Consider the following 26,971-nt stretch of genomic DNA (forward strand, 5'->3'; position numbering starts at 1 on the left):
ATTAGGTAAACTTTAACCCATTTAATTATGAAAGCATGACACTCAAATTTAATATATTTTTAATAAATTTATATGTGTCCAATGGTAATCAGTACTTAAGCAGGTAAAGACAATTTTGAAGTTTTCTCGAAGTAGATGTTGCTTCAGGCAACTTCTTACCTACACATTTGCATATTTAGAGTTTTTTCTTTTTCTTTGATTCTTTTGGGTCCTAAAGTCATGTTGGCAAGATGGTTTTAACCTATAAATCTCTTAAAGCGTACTTAAATGCTTCTAGCTGAAATTAGCAGTCTACTTGCCACTATAAAATTTCTTCTCACCGTTGAACTATTATATATAATTCTAGCCTTACTAGCATTTTTTTGTTGCCTTCCTCTTGGATTTTATATGCAGATTTATATTTAACCTTCCTGTGTTCTTTCTTTTTAGTGACCCATCAGTAATTGTGTTTAGCTGTAAAAATATGCACAGTATCACGAGAAAGGAGGAAGAAAAGGCCTAATGACATTAAAAGCAATAGGTCTAGCAATTTGTTGAAATTAACTTTTTCCCATAATGGCTGGTAGTGCTTTCTTTTTTGAATGTTAAATGGAAACTGATATGTAATAAAATGTTTCTTTTTATATAGTAAATAGTATCAGAGCACCATGACTGATAAAATCAGCTTTCTCATTTAAATCCAAAAGATTTATAAGTTTATTTTCAGTGGGATTCGATTTCATGATGGCCTCAAGACACTAAGCTGAATGGTGGTTATGGAAAGTAGATTCTTATCTTTTCTAATAAAGAGAATCATGACTTTATTATCTTAGTTTGGGCCTAGAAATTAAAATGTTATCGGCTTAACAAAAAGAAAGAAAACACATTATAACAATGTCTCTAACTGTTGGGAGATCTCAGTACTGAAAATGCATAGGTTGGATATTTTTATTAAATAAAAATAGTAGATTTTGGAACTATATTTAATTTCTTTGCAATGTTATTTTCTCTTAGGTAATCAGCTCTGATGTGGGGTCGACGGTTTCCTTCTGGACAATAGACACTGGGCAGAAAATCAAACAGTTTACTGGTTGCCATGGAAATGCAGAAATCAGCACTATGGCCCTTGATGCAAATGAGACAAGGCTTTTGACTGGCAGCACAGATGGGACTGTAAAGGTATGAACGCAGTGATGCTTTTCTATCAGATATGAGGAGCTGAAATATTGTGCAAGGAAACATAAGTTTGACTATATTTGTTGTTGCCTTTTTGGCCTTACAAGAAAAGAGCTGAGTGAGACAAGTTAAGAACTAAATAACCCAAACCATCTAATAACAGGAAATAAACCTCTGTGGAAAAATGAATAAGTAACTTTTCTGAATAAATTATTTAGAATAAGAATACAACTTGGCTTGTTTATTTCAGAAAATCTTTTTTTAATGTTTTGAATAGGACTACTTTGAAGAATAAGAGGCCTAAATAATTTTCATGTACTTCAGCTAATGTCTCTAGCTTTCTTTTTTCTCAGTTTATAAAATAAATAATCACAGTAAGTAAACTTTCAAAAATGGCATAGATGCAAATTTTTCAGAAAATTAATATTTAAAATCAACCCATTTTGTAATTTGCATTTTTATGAGAAAGAGAGATAGTGAAGAAAAATAGAAGGAAGAACAACCATGGTCTTATTTATTATCCATCTTAAACTAACATGATTTTATGTTTCCAGTTTTTTTTAAATTTTGTAACTATTAATTTCTTCTGGTAGGATGGTGCTATTTTACTTTGCAAAAATGATCAAATTTTCATGCAAAGCCATATACTTACAACCTGAAATCATGCCCACCAGTGAATCTTCTCTATTCCCCTCATCTCTGAGAGTAATGACAATGCCTGATTGGATATGGCTTGTGACACTTTGAGGCAACAGAAGGCAGTTTTCTGAATAAGGTTTAAATGGTTTTCAAATTTCTGTCATAACAAGAGTCAGAAGGATATTAATTAGATGTATCTTCCATACTAGGGTGTATGATGCATTTAGGGAGAATAATACAACACTATTTGGATATGTAGCTAGAACGTTATGGAATTGGGGAGCAAATATTCATGGGGATTCCAGGCTGGCAATGGTTAGCGTGAAGGAGGTGCTATGGCACATTGTAGTGAGACTTTGGAAATATGCAGAACTTGGCCTCTTGGAAGGTTAATGGCCTGAAGTATAAACTGGGAGCTTGGGTTTAAGCAAAGTAACCTAGTTCATAGCAGAACCGGCAAGATGTGTGAAGGTAATGGAACGATCTCAATCTCAATAGTCAAGGTAGAAAAAAGCAGGAATAACTGGAACCAAAGTATTAGACAGTGGCTTAGATAAAGGGAACAAACAAGTGTCCCACCCACCCAAGTGTCCTGGGGCGTGAGGTGGAACTGCAAAAGAAAGGAAGTGGATTAGGTTCCCTTTACCATATCTTGCAGGGTAACATGTTAGAGAGTCTGGGGTTATGCATACTTGTAAGTGGTTGCTAACATGGTCCCAGCTAAGGGACTTGATAGGATCTGGGGGCAGTCATATCTTCATAATACCTATCTGTGGGTATAATTTTAGATGAGCTTGGTAAGAGATATGTTTAGAGGAAAACCGAGTTACATGGGTGAAGAGTTGTACATCCCTCAACAACTCAGCTAAAGCCTTGACATCTTAGAAGTTAATGTGAATTTAGTAATATAATCATAGCTTTTGAAGGTACATTTATCTTTATCACAATAGCACAACAGAATTCTGAAATTTGGCAACCTCTGCTTAGGATGCATAAATCAGAGTTGAACTGCACTGGCCGTATTCTATGAAGAAACAAGAATTAATGACATTTTCCAATCTCACTTACATTTAGCCTCTAAAACCCATACCTGTGGAATCAAGGATTTAAAAGTCTTGCCTATTTATCAAGGTTTTGAAGTGTCTGTTTTTAAATTAATTAATGTTTTGAATAATTCATGTATGCATCCAATAAAATTTGAAATATAAAAGAGTGAAAAGAAAAACTCTTTCTCGACTCTGTTCCCAGCTCCTCCTTTGTGGCTGTCATTGCTGCCAGTTTCTTGCGCATCCTTCTAACCTATGGGAAGCATCTGTTACTCAATGGCAGCCCACTATCCATGCTGTTCTGCATTTTGCGTTCTTTTGTCTTGAACATTGATTCGTATGAATGCAAACAGTAATCATAATGTTAACTTTTATTGCTTGCTTACTGTGAACCTATCCTAAGTAGTTTACATATACATTCACACAAATACATATATACATGCATATAATCAATATGGTTGGTAATATTATTAACCCAATTTTACAGATGAAGAAACTGAAGCCCAAGGAGATCAAGCAATTTGCATAAGTTTCCATAACTGGTTGAGTTTTGGCAGAGCTCAGACACATGGAAGTGACTCATTCTTCTTAATGACTATATTATGTGCTACTGTATAGATATTCCTATACTGAGGTTGAGTCTCTTGTTAATAAGCAACTAAGTTGATTCACATCTTTAACTTTTATAAACCATGCTTCAGGAATATTCTCCAAAATATGCCATTTTACACATTTGAATGCCTCTGCGCAATGATTTTCTAAAAGTTGAATTTTCGAGTCAAAGGGTATGTGCATTTTAAGTTTGATAGAATGTCAGCTTGTCCTTTGTGTGTGATGTGCCAACAATGTTTCATAGCAGACTTTGTTTTTAACTCTTTATAACCTAATGACACTCGCTGTTGAAGCACACTCATTGGATCTATATCCTCGCCATGGCATGAGGAGGTAAACTAGAATTGCTTATACCTCTGTAGCATCATGTCTAGCACCCACTATCAACAGGTTTTATTGGGAGATATGACACCTAGTATATAATGACTGTGTTTCGGGCTCTGTATTAGATGTTTAAAATTCCAAGGATCCCTGAGGAGTAAGTTTCCTGTGTCATAAATGGGGGAACTGAAATTTAGAGAGATACACTTAGAGCAAGAACCAGGATTTCAACAGACTTCAAAATGTGGCTCTTCACGATTTTAACTTCCCTCCCCCTAAAAATATGCACTAATTCATTAACCTTTAAATCAAGTGTTATTAGAATAGACTGACAGGGTTACTTATCGAGTAATAAATATAATGGCTAAATTTAATTGGTGAGAGGATTTTCTTTACTCATTATATATCCCAAGTGGATCAACCCTAAGTCCAGAAAGGAAATACAAAAATTTGGAATAATATTATTATACCATGTTGTTTTACTCATTGAAGACATTTAGTTTTCTTGTCTCAGCAGTGGTTTTAATTTTCTCTTTAAGGTATGGGACTTCAATGGATATTGTCATCACACACTAAACGTTGGGCAAGAGGGGGCTGTGGATATTTCACAGATCCTGGTTCTTAAGAAGACAATATTGGTTATAGGCTGGGACAGGTATGATATGTTTTATGCAAAAGTAGGAAGGTAAACTCAAAATCTAAAAGAAAAAAGAATATAGAAATCTTGACTGATTCTGAGTCATTAACTTGCTGCTGACCTAGGTGAGTGAAACTTTATATGGAATCGACTGAATGCTTAGTGACTACAGTAGTATAAGATCATGTCGCTTGGGCAGCTTTGAGAAGTGTTAAAGAACTTTCTTCTGGCTTTAGGAATCTGTCTTATTTAAAAAATCATTCTGGATGGGGATATAATACCACGTCCTGAATATTAACTCCAAGAGTTTCCCAAATTTTATGGGCAATAAATTCTTAATGCATAAATTACATTCCTTAAACTGTAAAAGAACCTCATTTCTTCTTCTCTTGTTACTCATTTTAAATTGCAGCACAAGAGGGAAATAGCCCACCGAATTCTGTGTTAGTGCCTCCTTCACATCAGTGCAGAGAAGGGCCTTTCACAGCCCACTTACTGTTCTCAAGGAGCAATTCTTCCATTTCATTACGAGGAAAATTACTTTTCTTTCTTTTTTTTCCTGAGAGAACTAGGGGATCATAAACAGGGCCTTTTCTATGACATTGTATAAGCACTAGGAAAATTAAAGTATGATGTTTTGAAAATATATTGTCCATAAATTCAACAGTTCACAAAATATTACTCTAATAGGTAATTTGCTCAACATTATTCACTACAGAATTATGATCTTAACGTTTGAAGCTAGGATTGAATCAGATTTTATACCTAGAAAACTAGCAGTATATACTTGGGAATTTTTATCAATCATATGGAAGGCTTTTTTTTTCTAATGCAAATGTGCATATGCATACTAGAAAACATTGTGCCACATGCAGCTTAGTTTTCAGAGGAAGTTTGACTATAAAGAAAGAAAATGTAGTCCAGATTATTCTACTTGATATTAAGAACTAATTCAATCATCCTCATCTTTGAAAGACAAGGCTTCTGCACAACCCTGGGAGCAATCATGATCCATTAACTGCTCATAACCTCTCCAACAGACTATGGCCTAATGATTTCAGTAATTAGGCTATGGCAATGAATAAGTTTAATTCTGTAATATCATGGCAGGGTAGATGTGCAGTATACAACTGAGCCAATTTAAATTTTGAACATAACGAGAAAATGAAAACATTAATCATTGTGAGTCAAAACTTTGGAGATACTATTACCTTAATTATATTTTTTAGTTATCCATAGGTATAAATTATCATTAAATTTAAGAGTCTTTTTGCTTACAGTGGAAAATTTTTAAAAGATTAGAGTCATCTAACAGTGGTTTAAAGGAATACTCGACGCTTTGATATATATTGGTGGGTGGTAAGTTTCTATAATCTGAGGAAGAAGCTTTGGGAAGACTGAAATGAGAGAAGAAAAAGTTACCAATGTTCCCACCTTTTCCATCTTTTCCATCTTCCACAAGTTGTGAGGACTTGGATCCCTTAGTTGGAATTGAAAGTTAATGAAGACATTCCCAATTATAAAATTTTACTGTATATTGTTAGATTTAAAAATTATATTTCTTAAGTCAGAGGCCTTATGTTAGGATGGATTCTGGAGGATTGTTGTGGGGACCTTTTTACCAGGAGGCATTTAACACAAAAGGCAAGAAGACAGGTCAACTGTTTGGTGATAGCTGGAGAAGGATGGTGAATTAAGCCAACTCTTTAATAGTTAAGTGATTAGAGAAGTAATAACTAGAGATTGACAGCCAGTTTATTAAGCTTTCTTTAAAACCCACAGGAAACTGTCAAGCTGAAGCTTTAACTTTAGGCTTTATCTAAATAAAGACACTGGTTTGATAATTTTGCCCAGGATGAAATAGAAATTTTATTTTATTCATAGAGCATTGTACACGTGGCACTTTACAGACATCATCTAATTTAATTCTTAACTTCATTTTAGGAGGCATGTAATATTTCATAGATATCTCAAGTGTCTATCTTTAGCTCTTATCTCTCTAAACTCACTTATCTGCTTGCTTGCTGGATGTGTCTGACAGCAATTTGAAATTCAACATATTCTAAACTGAATGTATTATTTATTCCCCTCTCCAAAACCTACTTCTCCTCTTGGATTCAGTTAATAGCCAGAGACAGCCACTTTGGTTTTGCCTTCTCACTCAACTTTACAACCAAGTAGTTACTAAGCCTTATCTATTCTATACTCTAAATATTTCTCAAAGCTGTTCCCACTACTACTGCAATTATGTAATTCAGAGCATCATTTCTACAGCCTTCTAATTTGTCCTTTCCTCAGTAATGCCACCCCCCTTTGCCTCTTAAATAGATGTGCACATTTTAGCTACAGTTTCTTTCTACAATGCATTCTATCGATGCCACTTCCTTGTTCGACACCTTTTAGTGTCTACACGGTAAATTGAAGTTCCCTCCAGCCTGGACCTATTCTTAGTTTCATTCTCACTTTTTCTCATGTACATTATAAACTCAAGTAGCAAACTGCTATCAGGATGTTCTCATGCCTTTATTCTCTCCCCTTATCTAAAAATCTCTTCCCCATGCCTTTATTCTCTCTCCTTATCTAGAAATCTCTCTCCAAACATTTTTTGATGTGGCTGTTTATTCCTATTTTAAGTCTCTCTCATACATCTTCTTCACCAGGATATCTCTCTTTACTACCAGGATGGAAATATGCCCCCTTTCTGTCTTGGTGCTCTCTAGTTTCCTACATTTTATCTAACATAGGAATACACACACACACACACACACACACACACACACACACACATGCATAGATATATATTTGATTTATATACCATATATATATTTGATAAATATAAATTAAGTCATTCAACAAATGTCATTGAGCATCTAATGTGCACAGTGTCTAGAGCTCATTAGATGCTCAGTGATAATATATATAGCATATATTGCATATATATATAGTATCTGGTGCTCATTAGATGCTCAGTGGTATTTGTTGAATGATTTAATTAATATTTATTGAATAGGCAGGGAATCTGAGGATTAGAGAGCTAATTACCCATGGTCACATGCAGAGTAAATGGATAGTCAAATCTATTCTCTTTTCACAATAAATCAGAAAGCTGAATATTACCAATCCTCTTTTACAAGGGAGGAGATGAGGCTTGAAGAGGTTGGGTAGTCTGGCCAAGGTTACAGAAGTAATAGGCAGCTGAGTTAGAATTCTACACCAAAGTCCATGTTCTTTGCATTTTTTCTGAGTTGCAGATGAAGTCATTAAATTATGGAAGAAACTATATTCTTTTAAATGAATAATTTGATTGAGGAGGTTGGGCATATCAATCAAAGTTGATGAATGAGTTCTGTGAATTTGGAGAAGCACATACAAAAATATGTATTATTAACAGTACCTCAAAGTTTTAGCTTAACATTATTTTTCCCCTTTCCTTCTTACAAGCATTTTTAAAGTGCACTTAGATGGAAAGCACTCTCAGTGGTAACACATTCTACTTGGGGAGTCAATACCTACAAGGCAGAATATGGTAAATGCCACTGTGCAATTACCCATCTTGGTTATTTAGAAATATGGTCATTCATATCTAGAGAATATTTCTGTCAGGAAAAAAGGAGCCTTAAATTCAGAACTTCTAGAAATGTGTTTCTTATCATTTTAAGCAAACCATACTTAGAGATGAAATTGTGAATCGACATAGGGTCAATGAAAAACTACCTGGTTAAATACCTAACTATATTTATTTTGACAAAATTAAGTGAATAGTAAATCAATTATCTTTGCATTTATTTAAATAGTCATGTAATATGTATATTCTGATAAAATCAAATAAATAATCATAATAGTTTAACATTTTATCCTACCCTAAAATTCTATGAATCTATACATAACAACTCTCTATAAAAATAGACTCGGACTTTTAGTTCTCCCAACTTTATTTCTTTTTTTCTGTTAAAGGAGAAATTGTTGTTCATGAATGTTTTATCTCTGTAAAATATCTAGGTTTATGCCAGTACTAAAAAAAGAAAATATTTTATATAATTTCAAATAATTCTGAAAATTTTATTGCTATCAGTATCCTTCAGAGCTCTGTAAAAATTGGGCGCTCAATAAATAGATGTTGATGTAATTTGAGTTCTGAAAGTATTTTTAAATGAAATGAGATTGGGGATTTGAAGTTTCTCAACAATAAAACTTATCTATCGCAAGATATTAAATCCTTAATAATTGTCTTAGTAAGGAACTATAATCCTATATGACTCAACTGGTTTCTATTATTAGGATAAGAATCAGAATGAAAACTTCCAAAGTTGTGACTTATTCTAAATAACCATGTTGGAGGTCAGGAGGGGGCTAGATATGTTTGAAATTTACAAATAATCCTCAAACCTAATTTTACAATAGTTTCAGTGTCTAAAATTTGACTCCACAAATTTAAGGAAAAAGAATAAACATGAACTAATTTATATTGAAATAGTTCTCTGCCTTTGAGCCACACCCTTTAAGCCTAAAGGGCAATAGATAGGTTCTTATGATAATTGATCTTAACAACACACGAACAATTAACCTCGAAGGGAGAAAATAGTTGATTGTGTCTTTTGTCCTTTCCATGACAATTTCTGCATGATAAGTTTTAGTGAAAGCTGTTTTTCTAGCTCATTCATCCTAAAAGAGGTTATTTTTTAAAACATTTTTTTTCTTTTTAAAATTGTTTTACACTTAGGTAAACTCATTTTGTTCTCACAGAATCGGTCATTATATCTAAATTCCTAATTAGAGGTATGATCATCTTCACAAGATGACAGGATGACTCAGTGGCAATACTCTCAGGATTTTAAATGATAGTTGTGGAATGGAAATTGTAAAGTCCTTCAAAGTCAGAAAGAACACATCTCTCAGACTCCTCAAATGGCCTTAAAATTGGTTCATTCTGTACTTTAATTTTACTCTTGGCAAAAGTACAAACTTAAAAAAGCTATCTTTGAAATGGACAAAGTTAGAAATACAGTGTGGATTCTGAAGGTAGTTTGAGGATAACTGTCATTTCAAATGAAACTTTCAGGTTAGGTTTTGAGGGAAAGGTGGCAGCTAATTAGTTTCTTGACATTTTGACACACAAGGTCAACTATCAGAAGGGCTACTTTTTACACCAAAAGCATTTTTGTGCCTTTGGGTGGTACTTCCTAAATACATCTAGTTGATATGGGTATCACTGCAAAAAGACATTTGACATTGAATTTTGGCTAAGAGATAATAGAAGAGATATAGGATTGACCTTGTCCCTGTCACTCCCACCTCATAGTCTCCATTCCCAGGGGATAATCACTTCAACCAAATTTACCAATTGGTGAAGAGAAAATTAAAAATATATACATATAAAGCCATTATGAGATTAATTACAACTTCAGAACTGCAACAGATCTTATTTATATTATCTTGCTAAGACTTATATTAATGTTATTTTAATAATTATCAATTTAAAAAACAGAATTATTCATACATTGATTCAGCAAATATTTATTAAAAGCCTATTACATTCATTTTAGGCACTGCTGATGCAGAAAGGGTCGAAGTCCATATTCTCTTAAAGCTTAGTTATGATAGAAAAGACAGAAAAGGAAGAGACAAACTTAGACCACAGTATCGCATAATAATAGTGTAATAAAGAAAAATGACATAGGTGGGGGATGCGAGACTCAAAGGAAGGCTTACTCGAGGAGGCAACATTTGAGCACAGAATATTTCATTCATTCATCTGATTTATATTTATTGAACACTCAATATGTATAGGTTGTTATGCTTGCTACTATGGGGTTTACAGAATAAGACAAAATCCCTGGTTTCTGAGAGCTTACAATCTAGCAGAGGAGTGGAGACTATCAAATATTTATCAAATGTTGTAAGTATAATGTGAATCATGTAAGAGATCAGAAGAGGAAAACAATTCTTTCAACTCTAGTTATTAGGGAAGTCTACCAGAATAAGGTAGGCCTTAGGGAACAGGTAGAAGTGAGTTTGTGTTTGGAAGGAAATCCACAGAGAGATCAAAGAGCACTTCATGAGTGAAACAAAGCAACTAGAAATGTGAAGTGTGTTTGGAGAACAAGAAGGGTGCTTCGAGAGCTGTAAGAATATTGTTTAGGTTGAACAAGAAGATGCGCTTTGGGAACTTAGCCCCTGGAACTGTTAGGTGATACCCGTAATAGTTCAAAACAGCTCCTGCAAGTAAGAAATTTACTTGAACTCTTGTATTTTATTTTTAAAATCCAGGTGAATTTTGCATTCTATCTCATCAATGCATTGTCCTTATTTTAATATAAAAATATTTTTCCCAAAAATCTTCAAATAAAGTTAACTCAGAAAGGTGCACTGTATTTACCCTGAGGCTCCCAGTAACTGACAAATATTTAGTTTGACATTCACATTTTACTTTGAAAAGCAAGAATAGAAGAATAGAGAGAAATAATTCTAAAATAAGTTGATTAGACTCAATTATTATTAGGTCTTGAATAACAGGCTCATACATTTTAATTTTTTTCATATAGGAAATAGAAAACTAGCAAATGTTTTTCAACAGGGTACTAGCCTTATCTTTGATCATGCTATTTCTTCATTCTGCCTAGATTGCCTTCCTCTTCCAAATACCACTCATTTATTTATGGTCCAGCTCCATTGTGACCCCTCAACTCAGCCTTCTGTGATTTCTATACCTGGAATTCCATGGCAGTTGATCTGTACTTCTTTGGCACTTATAACATTTCACTACATTTTAGTCACTTTATGTTCATGACTCTATCCCCTGCAGTACCATGAATAGAAACTTCCACAGAGAAAACAAGAATTGCTTGTAGAATAAATACATATAAGAGCTTCCAAAATGGAATGATTAATCTAGTAGCAGAATAAAGAATGTACCGGAGGTGGGGAGACAAGAGGCAGTAAAATTGGTTAGAGGCTGTTAAGTTGTTCAGTTGTTCATGAAATAGTGAACATTGAACTAGGAAACTGTCATTGGCAGTTTAAAGTAAAAAGAATGAAAATGTAGCATATCTCAGAGTTAGAATCTGCATATTTTATTTGACTGAGGAAGAGAAAGACATACAGGAGACTGGAATTCTGGTCTATTAATGAAAATAGAGAATTTAGGGAGGACTGGTGTGGAGGGAAGATGGAAATTATGGATTTTTGCTATGTTGCTGATGAGAGCATTATATGCTACTGTCAACTGGCAAGGGAGAACTACCCAACACTGGAAAAAGGTTATAAATGAAGATAAATTTAAGAACCATTTGTGTAGAATAGAGATTGAAGCTCATGTTGGTCTAAAAAATCCCTGAACAAGCCCTTTTGGGCAGAGAAATGGATTGGAAGAATGATAATAAGGAATGTCCGTATTAAAAGTAGAGAGAGAAAGAAGGGGATGGAAATTAGAGAATAGCAAGTGAAAGATCAAGGAGACAGGAAAAGAAGCAGGACATACTAGAAACATAAGACTTTCCAGGAGGAGAAAGCCACGTTCATCAGAGAGTAAGGAGTTACACTGATAGGACAATCGGGAGAGCTCTAAAGTGGCGGGAATAGAAGCAAGATTTCAGGGAGGTGAAGGGACACCAAGCCTTCCCATGCTCATTTGAGCGATTGTGATTTTAGAAGGAGGGAGAGATTTAGCCTAAGCTGGTAGTCAGAGCTCAAAAAAAGTGGAAGCAGGGTGGTATAAATGCCCCCACAATTTAATTTTTGAGCTCCTCTCTTCCCCACCAGGCACTGGGCACTTCATTCTTTGTCCATCCTAGCCTGTTTTCAAACTCACCAACAGTGCTCTAAGATACTGACCTTCTTAAAATGATTATTTCTGTTGAAAATGTATCTGTCCTGTGTACCATTCCTTTGGAGTGGCAATTCCTAAGTGTGTTCCACAAATGATAGTTCTTCAAGATGCTGTATGAGAAAGGACTCTGTGGTTAATTAAGTCTGGGATATACCACAGGGAATGTTCTGGACACTCTGATGAAATGAAACCTTATCAATTTTGTTCAAACTACCAAATATTATGTGTTCATGGACCCATCCTCTTTTTTTTTTTTTTTTATTGTCACTGTCACAAAACTTAGTGGTTCTATGGTACTAATATGGGGAAACTTTGATTTGGAGTTTTGCTGAGAGATAATTAATCTGATAAATGCATGTATACTTGGTGTTAATGATCTTAAAAGAATAATTAACCTTCTAATACTAAATATTCAGAGTTTATCAGAGAATTCAATGAAAGAATTCAAAAGGAAGTTCAGTGAGGGAAATTTAGTAGTATGGATGACATGTGAGAATAAAATTCGGGGTAGAGTAGTCTTTTAGACCTCTCAAGTCACACCACCCAAGTGGATGGTGATGACTACTCAATATCTATATCATTTTTAGATCCACAGCTAAATTCTGTATCCTTTTTACTAGGGCTATTACTGTGTTTCGACCTCAGAACTTCAATCAATTTTTCATCCAGCCTGGAGAATGGAAAGGAGGAATACAGCACCGAGATGATATCTTGTGTGCTGCATTTTTACCTCCACACACTCTTGTTACAGGTTAAGTGAACCTTCACTTGACAATCAATGGTGAAAGTTTGGTTTCTTTTATCTCACTCACTTACAAAAAGCCTTCTCTCAACTGCAAAATGAATAACTTTTTTGAAGAAGCAGTCTTTGCACTTATTTCTAGGATAATTCCTTGGTCCTTATTTCTAGGGCAAGCCATCAGCTCCTGAGCCTGGCTACCTGGCCTCAAATCCTGGTTTCACCACTTGCCACTGTACAATATTGAGCAAGTTATTTAATTTCTGAATCATAATTTTGTCTGGCTAACAATAGTATATCTATATCTTACTACATCACAAAGGTTGAGTAAGATAATCTGTGTAAACGTTTAACACAGTGCTCAGCACACAGTAAGCTCATCAGTAAAGGTTAGCTTTTATTTTATTGTCTTTTTCCAGGAACAGCATCAGGGCTGTTGGATACAAATCACATATCTGTAGTACTCAGATGTTTCATAATGGGAACTCATTAACCCTTTGGCACAATTTAGTTTTAAGTAATTTTAGTTAAAGACTGGCTTCACAAAATGTCTACAAATCCAAGCTCTTAAAAGGATCCATGGGCAAACTTTGATGTGGCATATTAAAGAGGATCAGAAATTGTTGTATCATTTCCGGCCAAAGAAAACAATTTATAAAGACAGATTGTACCATGAAATTAACAAGTCCATATTTTGACAGCCTACATTTTTTTATAGAACTAAAAATGTCATCAATTAAGAGGAATGAAAACTTAACAGGAAAAGAGCCAGGATATCTATGCAGTGTTAACAACTTGAGGTTTACTGCTTTACACTTAAAAGTTCCGCTGTTTTTAAGACTTCCCTGATCACCTTCCGTGAGGGCCAGTACTGCCATTTAATTTGCTTTATAGCTGTTGGAAGTCTACCCTGAGGGAATATTATGTGCTGAACTATGATGGAGAGAAGTAACCTATAAGGCTACGTAGTTGTTACTCTGAAAGTGTCATAAAATACCATTGTAATTGGTGAGAAGATGATGTCTTCATTCACTCTTATTCCATCAGTCAGTCCTATGGATAAATATTTGGTCAAACACTTTGTAAGTAAAGCATTTCAAAATCATAGGAACAGATGAGTACTCCCATGGGCAACTAATACGTAGAAATACATTACCCTTGGCCAAGTTGTGCATTACACTGGTTGGTCTCGCCAGGACAATACAGAGTTTAGTATGTATTACTCTCCAAATCCCAAGAAAGGCACCATCTGTACATCTCACTCAAACTCAGCTTTTCTCCTCTGCTCTCCACTTGACATTGACATTCTGCTCAGTAGGGAGCTGTCCTCATTTAGCTGCTGAGAGAAGTGGTCTGGCATGCATTGATTTTCCTCCAAGACAGGCTTGGTCAGATTTAATCTCACTATTTGGGCTTTTCTATGTTCTTGGTGAAGAGCAAAAGGGAAGGACTTTCTGTAGGGAAAACTTTAGGGTTGGAGAAAGCAATAGTCAATAAAGAATATAAGAGAGAGAGAATGAAAAAAGGCAAATACACACAACACACACACACGTGAAAAGATACAGGAAACAGAAACCTAGAAAAACTTGATTTACTTGTCTTCACTCAATAATAAAAAAGTATAGTAATTATTATTAACTTTTTTAATACTTACAATATACTAGGCACTATTCTAAGTACTTTTCATTCTCCACAGCAATCCTCTGAGATAAATACAATTTTTAACCCAGGTTTTTAGATGAGGAAATTGTGGCATCATGTAGAGTTGAATATGCCCAAGGTGACACAGCTAGTAGGTGGCAGAACCAGGACTCAAACTCAAGTTATTTAATTGCAAAGCCCTTATTCTGAATGCCTTATTACTATAAAATAAAATGATATAACGGTAGTTTCTATCATACTTGATACATAGGTATGTTGTAAGGATTATACATTCTAAAGTTTAATAAAAACACAAGTTATTAGTATTCATTCATGTCACCAAAAATATATAGGGTGCCAATTATGTGCCAGATACCATGTAAGATATCATTATAACGACTTCTTCCCATTGCTGTTGCTTATATTCTCTAACTTTCTGGCAATTCATATTCTCCCTCCTGGCTCATTTAGGGAGTTATGATGGAGAAATTGTTTTGTGGAACAATAACACAGAAAATGCTCACTATGTCCTTCACCCTGATTACCAGAGACTGCTAAAAGCAAAATCAGGTGAGTGCAAGTTTGAAACTAAAATAATGTAGCTCTGTCAAACCACAGTAGACTTGATTGTTTATGCATGTACCTGATGTAGCTTGCTTCTAAATTATAGATAATTGGTTATAAGCGCAAGAGGTTAGTGATATCACTGTCTTGTCAAAATGACTACAAAGAACCTTGAGATTTACTTGGTTTAGCAAATTCTTCATGGCATACCGTTTCTTCTCTTTGTGCTGTATCAGTGTTTCTGAATTACTGACAGCAGAGAGCAGGCATCTCATTTCTATTTAGTTTAGTTTTTGCACATAAACCTCACCAAACTGCCTTTGTGTGAACCTTGGGTACTCCTTGGTAAGAAAATGAGAACCCATGTTTACTTAATGGGATCTTCAGGCTCAGTCTAGAGCTTGTATTTAATATTATGCTACCTAAAAATCTTAAATTATTTCTATTTCTTGTTTTAGAAACCTGTGAGGAGTGTTAGATGGGAGTATATTGTATTTTATGAGAGTTTAGCCAAGCACATGAATATTTTATACTTAAGCAAAATGTCTTGACAATTGCCTTTCATATTTTATTTTAGTTTCCCTACATAATAAAGATTTTTTCCTTAGACTAATTTATTTGGGTAATGAATATGGCATTCCTCATGGCCCAGCAAGGTTCTGTTGTCTCAAATGGATAAACTCAGAGGCTAAATTGGACCTTAGGAAAAGACTGGTCATTAGATAACAGCATTTTTTGTGTGTATGTGAAAAGTTGAAGGACTGATTTGATAAGAGTAAGGAAACTAAAGAGATTTAGTACTTACTTGTCTGCAGGCACAAAACTCTGACCTGCTTTATGTACAAGGAGCTAACCATTAGAGTTCACTGAACTGTCCATGGAAAGGATGAATTCTGCCTCTTCCTCTACATTGCTCCTCAAGAGAGTGCCTCTTGCTCTTACAGACTGTGGCTATGATTAAAAACAGAGATAGATAAGAAAGAAAAACAGATAATATAGAATTTCTAAAAGACATGATAAGCTTTGCTATAGATGTCTTGCTTTAAAAATTCAAAGATCCTTCTGTATAGACTTTTCATAACCATGTGCAGATTATTAATAGATTCTAAGATGAATATCCCCAGTTTTTATTAGCGTGGCCTGGAGATGATGTCACGAGACAATCAAAATATCATTAGGAATGTCCTCTCCAAGGTAACTCAGCAACAAATAATATTGCTAAAAAATGATCATTTAAATATATTTAAGTAGTTATTATAGCTCAGGTTTATTAAATTATTTGTAAGATTACTGTTGATGATTAATAAGCTGAAAATGCCAAGATAATAGAATCATATTTGTCTTGAACATATCAAGACCTCTAAGATGTTACAGTGACTACAGAGTGAAGTCCCTATTAATTCATATCAAGGGTAAAACACAGTAAGCATGTATGGAATATGCAAATAAAAAGGGAATCAAACAACACTTTGGGTTGGGGTTGAGGTAGTGAATATCAGAAGGCTCCATGATGTTGACTGGAGACCTATTCTGAGACCATGATGAAGGTGGGCCTGTTATTTTTCATAAGCATTTATTTGAGGAGCAGATATTTCTCTTCATTAACACACCTGGCTTTGTCTCCATGACAGATACAGTGCCTCAAAAGCTTCTTGGTTGTGGGGGGAGCTGCTTAAGCCACCCCTTGGCAGATCAGGCTACTCTGGGAGCTTGCTCCTTTGAGACTGACACCAAGCACAATAATGCTGTCATGAGGCTTTGCTTCCTTGAAGCAAGAAAACACATTGCAGCAACAGGTAAACTATGTATTTAAATTTTGACTGTAGACTGCTTTGATATATTGTAAAATGTTGGAAATAAGGAGCAAATGTTGGAAAAGAGATTTAATCTAATCCTACCTAAGTCTTATAGAGTTCAACTGCATCTGGTTAATCGTCAGTACTGAGTCACAGGCCACAGTAAATGACATTAGAGTTCAGGACGATGGGTCCAAGAACAGGAGCCAGACTAGATGCTGCCAGAAATTTATGCACTACTGCACATGTCAGGATCAGAGTGAGAGAGACTGACAAATTGCTTAATATGGGCAACAATCAGAATTGGTGTTCCAGCCATGACATAAGCGGGGTTGGCAGGCCACAGTAAAGCTCCAAATGTATGTGTTAAGACTAGGTCTACATGAGGCAGAAGAGTGCAGTCCAAGACTGACTGCACTGACACCTGGTCAAAATGAGTTAGAAGGAAATACTGAGAAACCTGGAGATTGGGAGCAAAATTTTAAATAACTGCTGATCCCAGTGCAAGAGAGCTGCCCACTCTTTGTCATAATTTATTTTGGGGGGAGTGGAGATGCTTTGGGGTTCTTTACCAGCTGTGCATACTTTCCAGAATATATCAATGTCCTGGTTAGAGCTTCTGCTGAGATATATGCTAACACTGGTACTACCATATGATTTACTGTAGTTATTTGGTATTATATTGATGAAATAATCTTCGTAATTTTCCCTCTGTTTTCACTGGCTATGTTAGCATGGTGTTGACGTAGCATGTTTTCTCAAAATAAAAATCTCTTTTTGGGAGTAATGCATATTTTTGACCTTTCATCTAAAAAAATTGTAATTTAAACGTATTTTTTTCTTAACATTAGGAATCTAGACATATACGTGTTACATTTTTGAAAAAAAGAAACATATTTTAACCATGTTTTCCATATTTACTTTTCCATATTCAATTTTCAGTTGAAAAATCTGTCTGATTTTCATATAAAATGTTTAAACATTAAAAATCAACAAAAATATATTTCTACAGAGTTTTAGAAACTGTGGAATATTTAGAATATATATTTTGAAATGGTTAGATTCTAAAACTTTCTATTTTCTAGAACTCACTTATCTAACAATATGATCTGTTATCCTGATATTGCCCTCGTTTCCTCAAGACTAATTCTTCTTAATGTTATCAGGATTCCCAAATTGTTTCTACTGAAGCAGCTACGTGCTAACATTTCTACTTTAAACAGATATGATAGTTAATCAGCATTACATTTGTGAAGCAAATTGGATGTCATCTAAAGGTTTATCAGACAATAATAGGAACTTTGCCACAGCAGAATAATGGAGGCAAAGTGCTCCTACAGGGCATATAAAAATGGAAAATGAAAAGGTTAGTTCTAGTTATGTGAACCAACAAAGTGTCCCATAAGAGTTTACAATACATTCTTGATGAAAAATTTTCAAATAAATTCGTAAATAGAATTTTAAGCATGCTACTATATGGAGAAATCAGTAATTATGCTGCTATAACTACGTATATGCATCCAGACTTGTGCCTGGGGAATTTACTTCTTTGGCATATGTGTCCAATTGATTATTAAGAAAGATGGGTTTTATGTAATCAAAATATTATTGTAAAGTTGTAATTAATATTTTATGTTTATTTGAAGGAACAAACTAATTTTAACTTTAAAAAACCAAAATAATATCAAAATAATACATGAAGGAAACAGAACTAAATTGAATAGAACATCTTACAGATTCTACCTCATTTAATACTCAGCATAAACCATTGAGGTCATCATAGGGTTATCCTCATTTTATATTTGAGAGAATTAAAGTGCTGGAAATTGATCTGAGGGATACCCACCTTTCTACACACATATGCTTTCCACAGGGCAAGCCATGGAAGTTGGTTCTGGTAATTATTGTCACAGTGTTCTAATTAGGTGTTCCTTTACATGTTAGGAGGCGCTAACTTAGTGTCATGTGGAGGATCTGGGTATGTAAGATTCTGGGATACATTTAAGAAGCAACTTCTGGCTGAATTTTTAGCTCACAGTGGAGTTGGATCCATTATTATGGCTACCAATAAATTGAATCGATACCTTGCCACAGGAGATCTTGATGGATGGTTGAAAATCTGGAATATAGAGGTAAATTGAAAAAATTCTCACATCATCTTTTTTATTTTTGATTGCCTTTTGTTGCAGATAACTATCCTGTCTTGTCTTGATTCTAGATAAAAGAAGAAATGTTCAGTCTGAGTATTTTAAAAGAAACATTTACATGTATTGAGGAGAGACTTCTTTTAATTTGAGGAGAAAAACAGATTTTTATTGATATTAAAAATCTGTTAATATATATTCAAGTCAGTCACCCAATTTAGGAATGCAATATTGTCAGTGAGGTACTGCAGCATTGTTTGAGCATAAATAATTAGAGTATACCTTATTTGAAATACGACTATAAACGTAATTTAAGTAAAACACTGGCCCTTTATCTAACATAACTGTCATTCTGAGTTAGTTTAGGATCTTTGTGTCATTGATTACCTTGACTTTCTAATATTATAAAATTGTATAATATGTGACTACCTATACATGATAAAGTTCACCTCTATCAAATAAGTGACTTTACTGTTCCATTTTTACTTTCCACCTTCCCCCCGCTTCCTTTCTTTCCACTTCTCACATTAGTCAAATCAGCTAGAAACCTTTTTTTTTTTTAATATTAATACCACCTGTTATCATGAATTATTCTTTTGCATTTGGGTTACAGATTGTTGTTCCAAAATGTAGCTTTTTTTCATTTCCACATCAGACTTTTTTTTTTTTAAAGTGTCATGTCATTGCATAATTAAATATTTGGACTTTTTAGTATTCTGGCATTTCTTTTCATTCAGGAGTACTGTCTTAATTCCAGTAAAAGCAAAATCACACAGGCCCCAACTCTGATAAGATCATTCCAACCTCATGAAGACCAGATAACTTCTTTAGAGATCTGTGAGCTGAGTGGCCATTCACTGATTATCTCCTCCTCTGCAGACTGCAGTGTTTGTGTGACTGATGCCTGCGGTTCTCCTGTCTGGATCTTTGGTCAGGTAGAAATATTGTTTCCTTATTATTCTAGGATTTACTTGACATTTAGTAGGAACTTGGGGTGATTTTCATTTGAATCTCATTGGCTGTTGATGTTCATCAGTCATGAAAGAACTGACTTTCATTTCTAGAGCTGTAGCTCCAGGCATCTCTTGTCCTGTTTACCATTAGCTGTGGCAGTTCCATCAATTGGAAGACACCAGAGACAGGGAAACATGATAGCTCTGTGCCGCTCAACCTATTCCAGGACTTCTGAGAAAGATTTCTCCTCTAAAATAAGTGAATACCTTCAATTTTAAATTTCAGTAAAAATACATGTGGATAAAATCATCTGCTATGCCATTAATAAAGAGAATGGTGGCTGTGAGTGTCAGGTAATAATCAAGATAAAAATAAAATAGAAAATTTTAGAAAAAACAAACCTTCCAGTTTGTCTGGTTTACTCCTCTGAAAATAATAATAGCTAACATTTGCTGAGTGCTTCCTGTATGCTTGGGGCACCATCTAAGGTCTCTATGTGACTTATCTCATGTCATCTTCACAATTGCTCATCACATAATGAAAGAACTCTCATTATTCCTATTTTACAGATGAAGACACGGAGGCACAAAGAGTTTGAATAAATTGCCTGAGCTCACAAAAGTCAATAACTAGTAGAGTGTTGCTTTTAACTCAAGGTGGCTTATTTCAGAGCTCATGCTTTTAACTCGCTCCTCCTTTGAATCTAAGTTCTGATTTATACCTGCTAGTGGGGAAAAAAATAATGGAACTGGAGGTATAAAAGAAAGGAACTATTCATTGTCTCACGCTTCTATAATTTTTTTTTCTGTTTCTTTGCTTGGGAGCTCTGCTCCCATTCTCTATGTGCTTTGAAAACAAACTATTGGTTTGATTTGTTTCAACCAGTACTGTTCAAACATGGTGGTGTGAGGTTACACTAAAACCTCAATTTCTCTGTCTGGCTGGTTGACTTGGTTCCATCCAGCAACCTCAGCTTGCTGCTCTCATGCTGTGAGAGTATGGCAATTCTCTAAACATTGGAAGACAAAGTCTGTTGTTGCTCTATTTGTGAAGTCGCTTTGATGATGTCAACTTGTGCTGAAAGAATTCTGTGCAACATTTTAGGACATGGAGGGTGATGGCAAATCAGAAAATAATCTGGGGAGGTGGACCCACGTTTGGCTGGCTAATATAGGAATCACAATGTAACATTCAAGCTGTACAGTCTCTTCTGCTCTGTAAATGAGACAAGTGATAGACTTTTCTTAGGAAAAACAGCATCTGAGTGGGAAGTCAAATGGGTGTGAGAGCAGGGGTGTAGTGAGTGAGACAGAGTGGGGCATGCTGGTATTCTGAACATGAAAGCACCTGGAATACTATTTGGGGCAGTGGAGAAGTTAATGCAATGCTAACATTGCTAAAGGACCGGGCTACGAGGGCTCAGCCTACGTGAGGTGGAGGTTAGAATGACAGGTGAACAAAGCGTCATCAAGTAGGTGACATCTGGAGTATAAGGAGGTCCATGGATGGGGTCGAAGCAAAAATAAGACTGTTCTAGATGTGGGTGTCATAAAAACTTTGTCCACTAAACACAGCCTATATCTGAATTTTATTTTAATTAAGAAGTATGTGCTGATAAAACTGCTCATTGTTATGCCTTTGATATTTTTCCTTAGTTGTTTTATGAAGTCCTTTGTATTTTAAAGGACTTCAGTCCACAAAAGCCTGCAAAAATTTTTTTTTTCCTGCTGTTGAAGACAGAAAAAGAGCCACCAGAGCTGGTGTAGTTTTAGAAAGTAAAGTCTGGTAAATCTGGGACAGCTGTGTTTTCTCATCCCGTATGCTTAAGCTTTTAAAGTTTTTTTAAGGACATTTTTATCAAGCTGTCTTGACTATGGGTGCTGCTAGTCCCAAGTGGCACAGAGAAGAGGGAGGAGGAAAGGGGAAGAGAAGGAGGAAAGGGTTAAGAGAAGCATGAAGATGGGAAGAGGAAAACTTATCAGACACTGTCCTGCTTATAGTAAGAAGAGGCACCCTTTTACAGCAAGATTTGGGAGGCAGATGGAAATACATAGATTAGAAGAAAGCCAATTAGGATCCAAACAATTTTTACTGAACAAATTTGATATGTAAAGTGTAGTGACTTTTGCCCTACATTTGATTGAGGCATTTGTCTTCTAGTTGAATTAATTCTGGTCTAGCAGCTTTAAAAACAGGAGGAAAGCATTAATATATTTTAATTTCCTACATTAAGACTTAATTTTCCAGTCACCTACAGTCTGATTAAAGTATTTAAAATTTAATGCAATGCGATTATATATATTTCATGAAAGAAGTTTTTTTTTTTAATAACTGCGAATCACTTTTACAACATAGCTATTGATCTGAGGTTGCTTTTCAAGTTAGATTTTTAAAAGTAAGTTGTGCGGTATGTCTATTTCTAGAGCTGGCGAAATAGGAGTGGAGATGATTTAATCACAGAGATACATTTATCCCAGGAAACTGTCAGATGATCGCAGTATAAAAAGAACTTAGATGATGTGTGCATTTCTTCAGTGCCCCTCTTTAAGCACTCACCACAGTTGAATTGTGCAGTATTTGTGTACTGGCACTTCTCCTCCTTATTTGGGGCCAGTGACTTTGTGCCTATTCACTCAGTGTTTGACACTTTATTTAGTCGCCCATATTTAAACGTTAAATGATTTCATATAAGATCCAGATTTCTTGCTTCTCTTTAAAAAGAACATATGTCATTTCCTGAGGTCACCTGTAAAATGGGTTCTCTTTCATTCAGTGCAGTCCCTGCTTTTCCCTACCCTATTGTCGATGGACACTGAGGCTGAATTTCATCTGTTATTTATCATTTTATATAAACCTTGATTCATTCATTGACATTATCTTCCTGGTCCCTGTAGGCATTTTACTTTTCAAACCCTTCTGACAAGGTTATCAGTTTGTAGGTCAGTCAGATATCCTGGGTTACCTAATGTTACCCTCATATCACACACCTGTATTCTCTGGTGCATTTCTGTGTATTCGATATGAATTTAAAAAGACAAAGAAATCGGTTCTGTATTTAAAATATAAAATAGATTGTCATTGGGAACTTTTGTTAGATGGATACATATTAAGAACTATAGCTAAGATCTATGAAAAACTACTATATAACTCATATTTTCTGGGAAGAAATGCTCAATAATTGGACTGGCTTTTGAGATATTTTTAGGAAATACATAAAAAAGTAGTTGTATAAAAAATTAACTCTGATAATTCAACAAAAAACTTTTTTTTAGTAAATTTTGCTATTATTAGTAAATTTTGCATTTTGCTATTCAGGATTTTAAAGTAGGAATGTCATTTTTTTGTAGTTCATTATTTTTCAGAGAATTTTCATGTTTCTCATTACATATCACTTTCTACCGTTATTAAAGTTACATGTATATCTTATCTCTCTTACAAGGCTGTGAGTTTACTGAGAACAGGAACCATTTCTTATTCTTGTGTGTGTATGTGTTCCCAGGACTTTAATTAGTAGTATAGCATATAAATGTTCAAGAAAAATATATTTTATAAAAATAAAATAAATCTCTTTGTTTTTACAGGCAAAGCATTGGCAAATTGAAAGCTTTTTTTCCCTTTCTAAAAAGGATACTAATGTAATAGGAAGTGAGATTCGAGAAGAAAGCATAAGGGAAATCCCTTTACTTTCTAATGAGGAATCATGTTTAGAGCCAACAGAACTTTCTCTACTTGATAAAAAAAACAAAGACGAGTCAATATGCAAGTAAGTAATTTTAAGTGTTACCCAGATGTCAATTGGTGTCTAGAGAAGACCTAGGTAAGCTTGGCCCAAAGTCCCTTCTGTGCTCCGTGGAGTGTCCGATGGCTACCTCAAGATTCCTCTAAAATGTTGGTGCTTGGTAGGGGCGTGTGTGTGGCAGGGGGAGAATTTATACTCTTAGTGTTATAGCTGGTTCTTATTTCTTGCCTCCATTTAATTCTAGATTTCTATTTGTGTCTTCTAGTCCTTTGTTTCTGCTCCATCATCAACCTAATTGTGGAAATTAGCCCTTTTCCTCAGAAATGATATCTGTGTGTGTGTGTGTGTGTGTGTGTGTGTGTGTGTGTGTACATACATGAATTTATCTATCTCAGAATGTATGTCAGATTTTACTCCCAGTTTTGGTAGGGTATACAGTAAGTTGACAAGTTCAAATAGCTTAACTTTGAATATTAGACATGACTCTCATTTTAATGCTTCTTGCCTTTCCTACATGTTGTTAAGCCATTTTTTCTCTTCGTACCACTCTGCTAGATCTCATTCTTACATTCCTCTTTCTCTCTAATTCCAGGCAGTTTTAGTTATTTCTTTTGTTTCCTATAGTCTTGCCAATCCATTCTATCTTCATTTTACCTTTCATGCTAAATAAGTATTATTTTTTTGAGAGGATGGTTTTATTCATTGTATATTCTTTGATACACAGGCACTTTTTTTTACCATGTGCATCTATTACATTTTTTTAGGTTTATAGAAAAATTGCGCAAAAAATATAGAGTTCTATATACCCCATTACACCCCACCCAGTGTCTTGCATTAGTGTGGTGTGTTTGTTACAATTTATGAACCAATTTTGATAGTTTATTATTTAGTATAAAGTCCATAGTTAACATTAAGTGGATGCAGTTGAAGGTTCTTTGATAACTTCACTCAGGGACTTCTGCATTGTACATTTTCAAATTAATACACTCTTTGGTCAATCTCCTGTGGCTCAACCCCATTATCTGGGGTTACCTTTGGAAATACACATCACAGTGTTTTTCTGATGCAGTCCCCTTGCATTGGCAGGCCTCCCCTCTTGCATAAGTCCACATGAAATAACTTCTGCTTGGTCAATAGGAAGCTCACTCATCCTTGCCACGTCTATTGCTCTCTGGTTCCCTCCTTTCCCTTAGCTTACTTGGGTGGCTCTGGCCACAGCTTTTTGCCTGCAGACTTTTTCAGGTATCAATAAGTCACTGGTCTACTTTGTTCCTCTAATGATTTCCCCAGGCAACGTACATTAAATTCTTTGATCTATGTGAATGGAGGCTAGAACTGCAGGGGAAGCTTCCCTTCTCTCTCATGAGAGTGGGACTCAGCACACGCCAACAACTCTCTCCTCTCCTCTCTCATGTTATCACATCTTTGGTCTGTGTACATCCCAGAATGGTGGTTGGCCTAGGTGTGACCAGGTTGGTTTTAGAGATACCTCACTTTAGAATATGGAAATACTTTTTACCTCTTAATTATTTTGCTTTCAGACCTTTTGGACCTCTGTTGACAGGGACATAGAAGAAAAAGGTCCCCTTTAAACATCCTGTTACACTAAATTACGCTTTGGTATTTGTTCTTCCATTTCCTTGAATTATGGCTTGCTGAAATGTCAAGTGGCATTTTACTTTCAGGCAGAATGATCTCTTCAATTTAGAAAGATAGCATGACCAATCCTGTACAATAGTAGAATGCTGAGAAAGGAAAGACTTCTGATATGATAAAATGCCCCCACCCAGCTACCCAACTCAATTTTTATAGATCAGGAAATAAAGTTACCACAGGATAACACAGATAGATCATTGTTCCTCTGTCTGTCACACTCATAAAATAGTGAAGACAAGTGTTACAGATTCCTATTTAGGAGTATTTCAGCCATGATACTATTTTCCCCTTCCTTATGACAAACTCAGTTATTATTTTTTAAATCTACCTTTCTCTAGATTTAAAAATTAGAACTGTTTACTTCTTTCCTGACTTCTATCTCATTTTATTATAGTTTCTATTATTCCATGACACTGTGTTATGAAAACTTGTGCTGATATGTAAATTTTTAAATTCATAGTTTTCTCTTAAAACTGGAGCTTTGTATTTTGCTAGATTTTAAATAGGTGTACAGCAGAGTGATCTCACCCTAGTTGTAAGTTTCTGTAGGCTTTGGGAGAAATTTCCAGTGGTAAGAGGCAAAGTTGTATCCATTGTACTATATTTTATCAAATAATGATACATCAAAAAGTACTCATGATCTTTAACATTTCTGCTTTTATCTAATTCAGATGACTGGATTGAAATAATTTTAATAGTTTTATAGTAATGAGATAGTACAGAATAATATCATTTAGGAAGTATCGAACTAATTGAAAGAAAAAAGTTAAAAATGTATCTTCAGAATTGACTTGTCAGGTATACCCCTCTCTTCTCCCAGAAACATGACCAGGAATTCTATGTGGAAAATATACAAGTGCAATGTCATTGTCAGCTGTAAAATGTTCTTCATGGCCTCCATCCAATACCAAAGAGATTACAGATCATTTTCTCCCTAAGAAAATATGATTCTGAAGAATGTGCCCTTTTCTTAATCAGATTAGTAAATCCAAGGAGAATCGTGCCAGTTCTTGTCCTTGTGCAAAAATATGAAAATAAAAATGTAAAAAAAGTTAGACAAAAAATGGAAAAGTACATTTGGTATGAGTGTATGAGGGCGGGGGTATGTTTAGATGATTGGGAAAAGCAATAAGAAAAGATGGAGAAGCAAAAAGAAAAATCCAATATAAAATGAAAGAAGCAGGAAAAATGAGGAAAAATTAAATAATTTAAAATTATGTTCTCATCTTAACTCCTAAGATTCTCTTTCCAGGATAAAAAATGTCGGCATATATTATCTTCTGGCTTATACATAAATACCAATTTCCCATAATGCTTAAGACATTTTATAATATTATGTCTGAGAAGAAGGTAGGTAGTAAAATGTCATCTTCAATTTAAGCCCTGGGAAGATTAAGATGAATATAGAGTTTAAGAGAATAAGGAAGTCCTAATGCTAAGTTAACAATTGATACAGAGAAATAGATTTTTCCCTTCCTTAAGTTCTGCAAAAATCATATTACC

The 26,971-nt window shown here is 34.8% G+C and overlaps 1 protein-coding gene across 2 annotated transcripts in view; it reads left to right on the forward strand.

The window, feature by feature from the left end:
* WDR49 (WD repeat domain 49) overlaps positions 1 to 26,971 on the forward strand; it is a 115,461-nt gene that overhangs the window by 64,418 nt on the left and 24,072 nt on the right. For both annotated transcript variants that reach the window (XM_039857547.1, XM_039857546.1), the window contains exons 9-16: positions 994 to 1,158; positions 4,313 to 4,428; positions 12,856 to 12,986; positions 15,087 to 15,185; positions 16,811 to 16,975; positions 18,920 to 19,107; positions 19,857 to 20,054; positions 23,655 to 23,836. In XM_039857547.1, coding sequence (XP_039713481.1) covers positions 994 to 1,158; positions 4,313 to 4,428; positions 12,856 to 12,986; positions 15,087 to 15,185; positions 16,811 to 16,975; positions 18,920 to 19,107; positions 19,857 to 20,054; positions 23,655 to 23,836 — 1,244 coding nt within the window. The remainder of the gene's footprint in view (positions 1 to 993; positions 1,159 to 4,312; positions 4,429 to 12,855; positions 12,987 to 15,086; positions 15,186 to 16,810; positions 16,976 to 18,919; positions 19,108 to 19,856; positions 20,055 to 23,654; positions 23,837 to 26,971) is intronic.

The sequence above is a fragment of the Pteropus medius genome, unplaced genomic scaffold, assembly GCF_902729225.1.
Source record: "Pteropus medius unplaced genomic scaffold, Ma_sr-lr_union100, whole genome shotgun sequence".
Lineage (NCBI taxonomy): Eukaryota > Metazoa > Chordata > Mammalia > Chiroptera > Pteropodidae > Pteropus > Pteropus medius.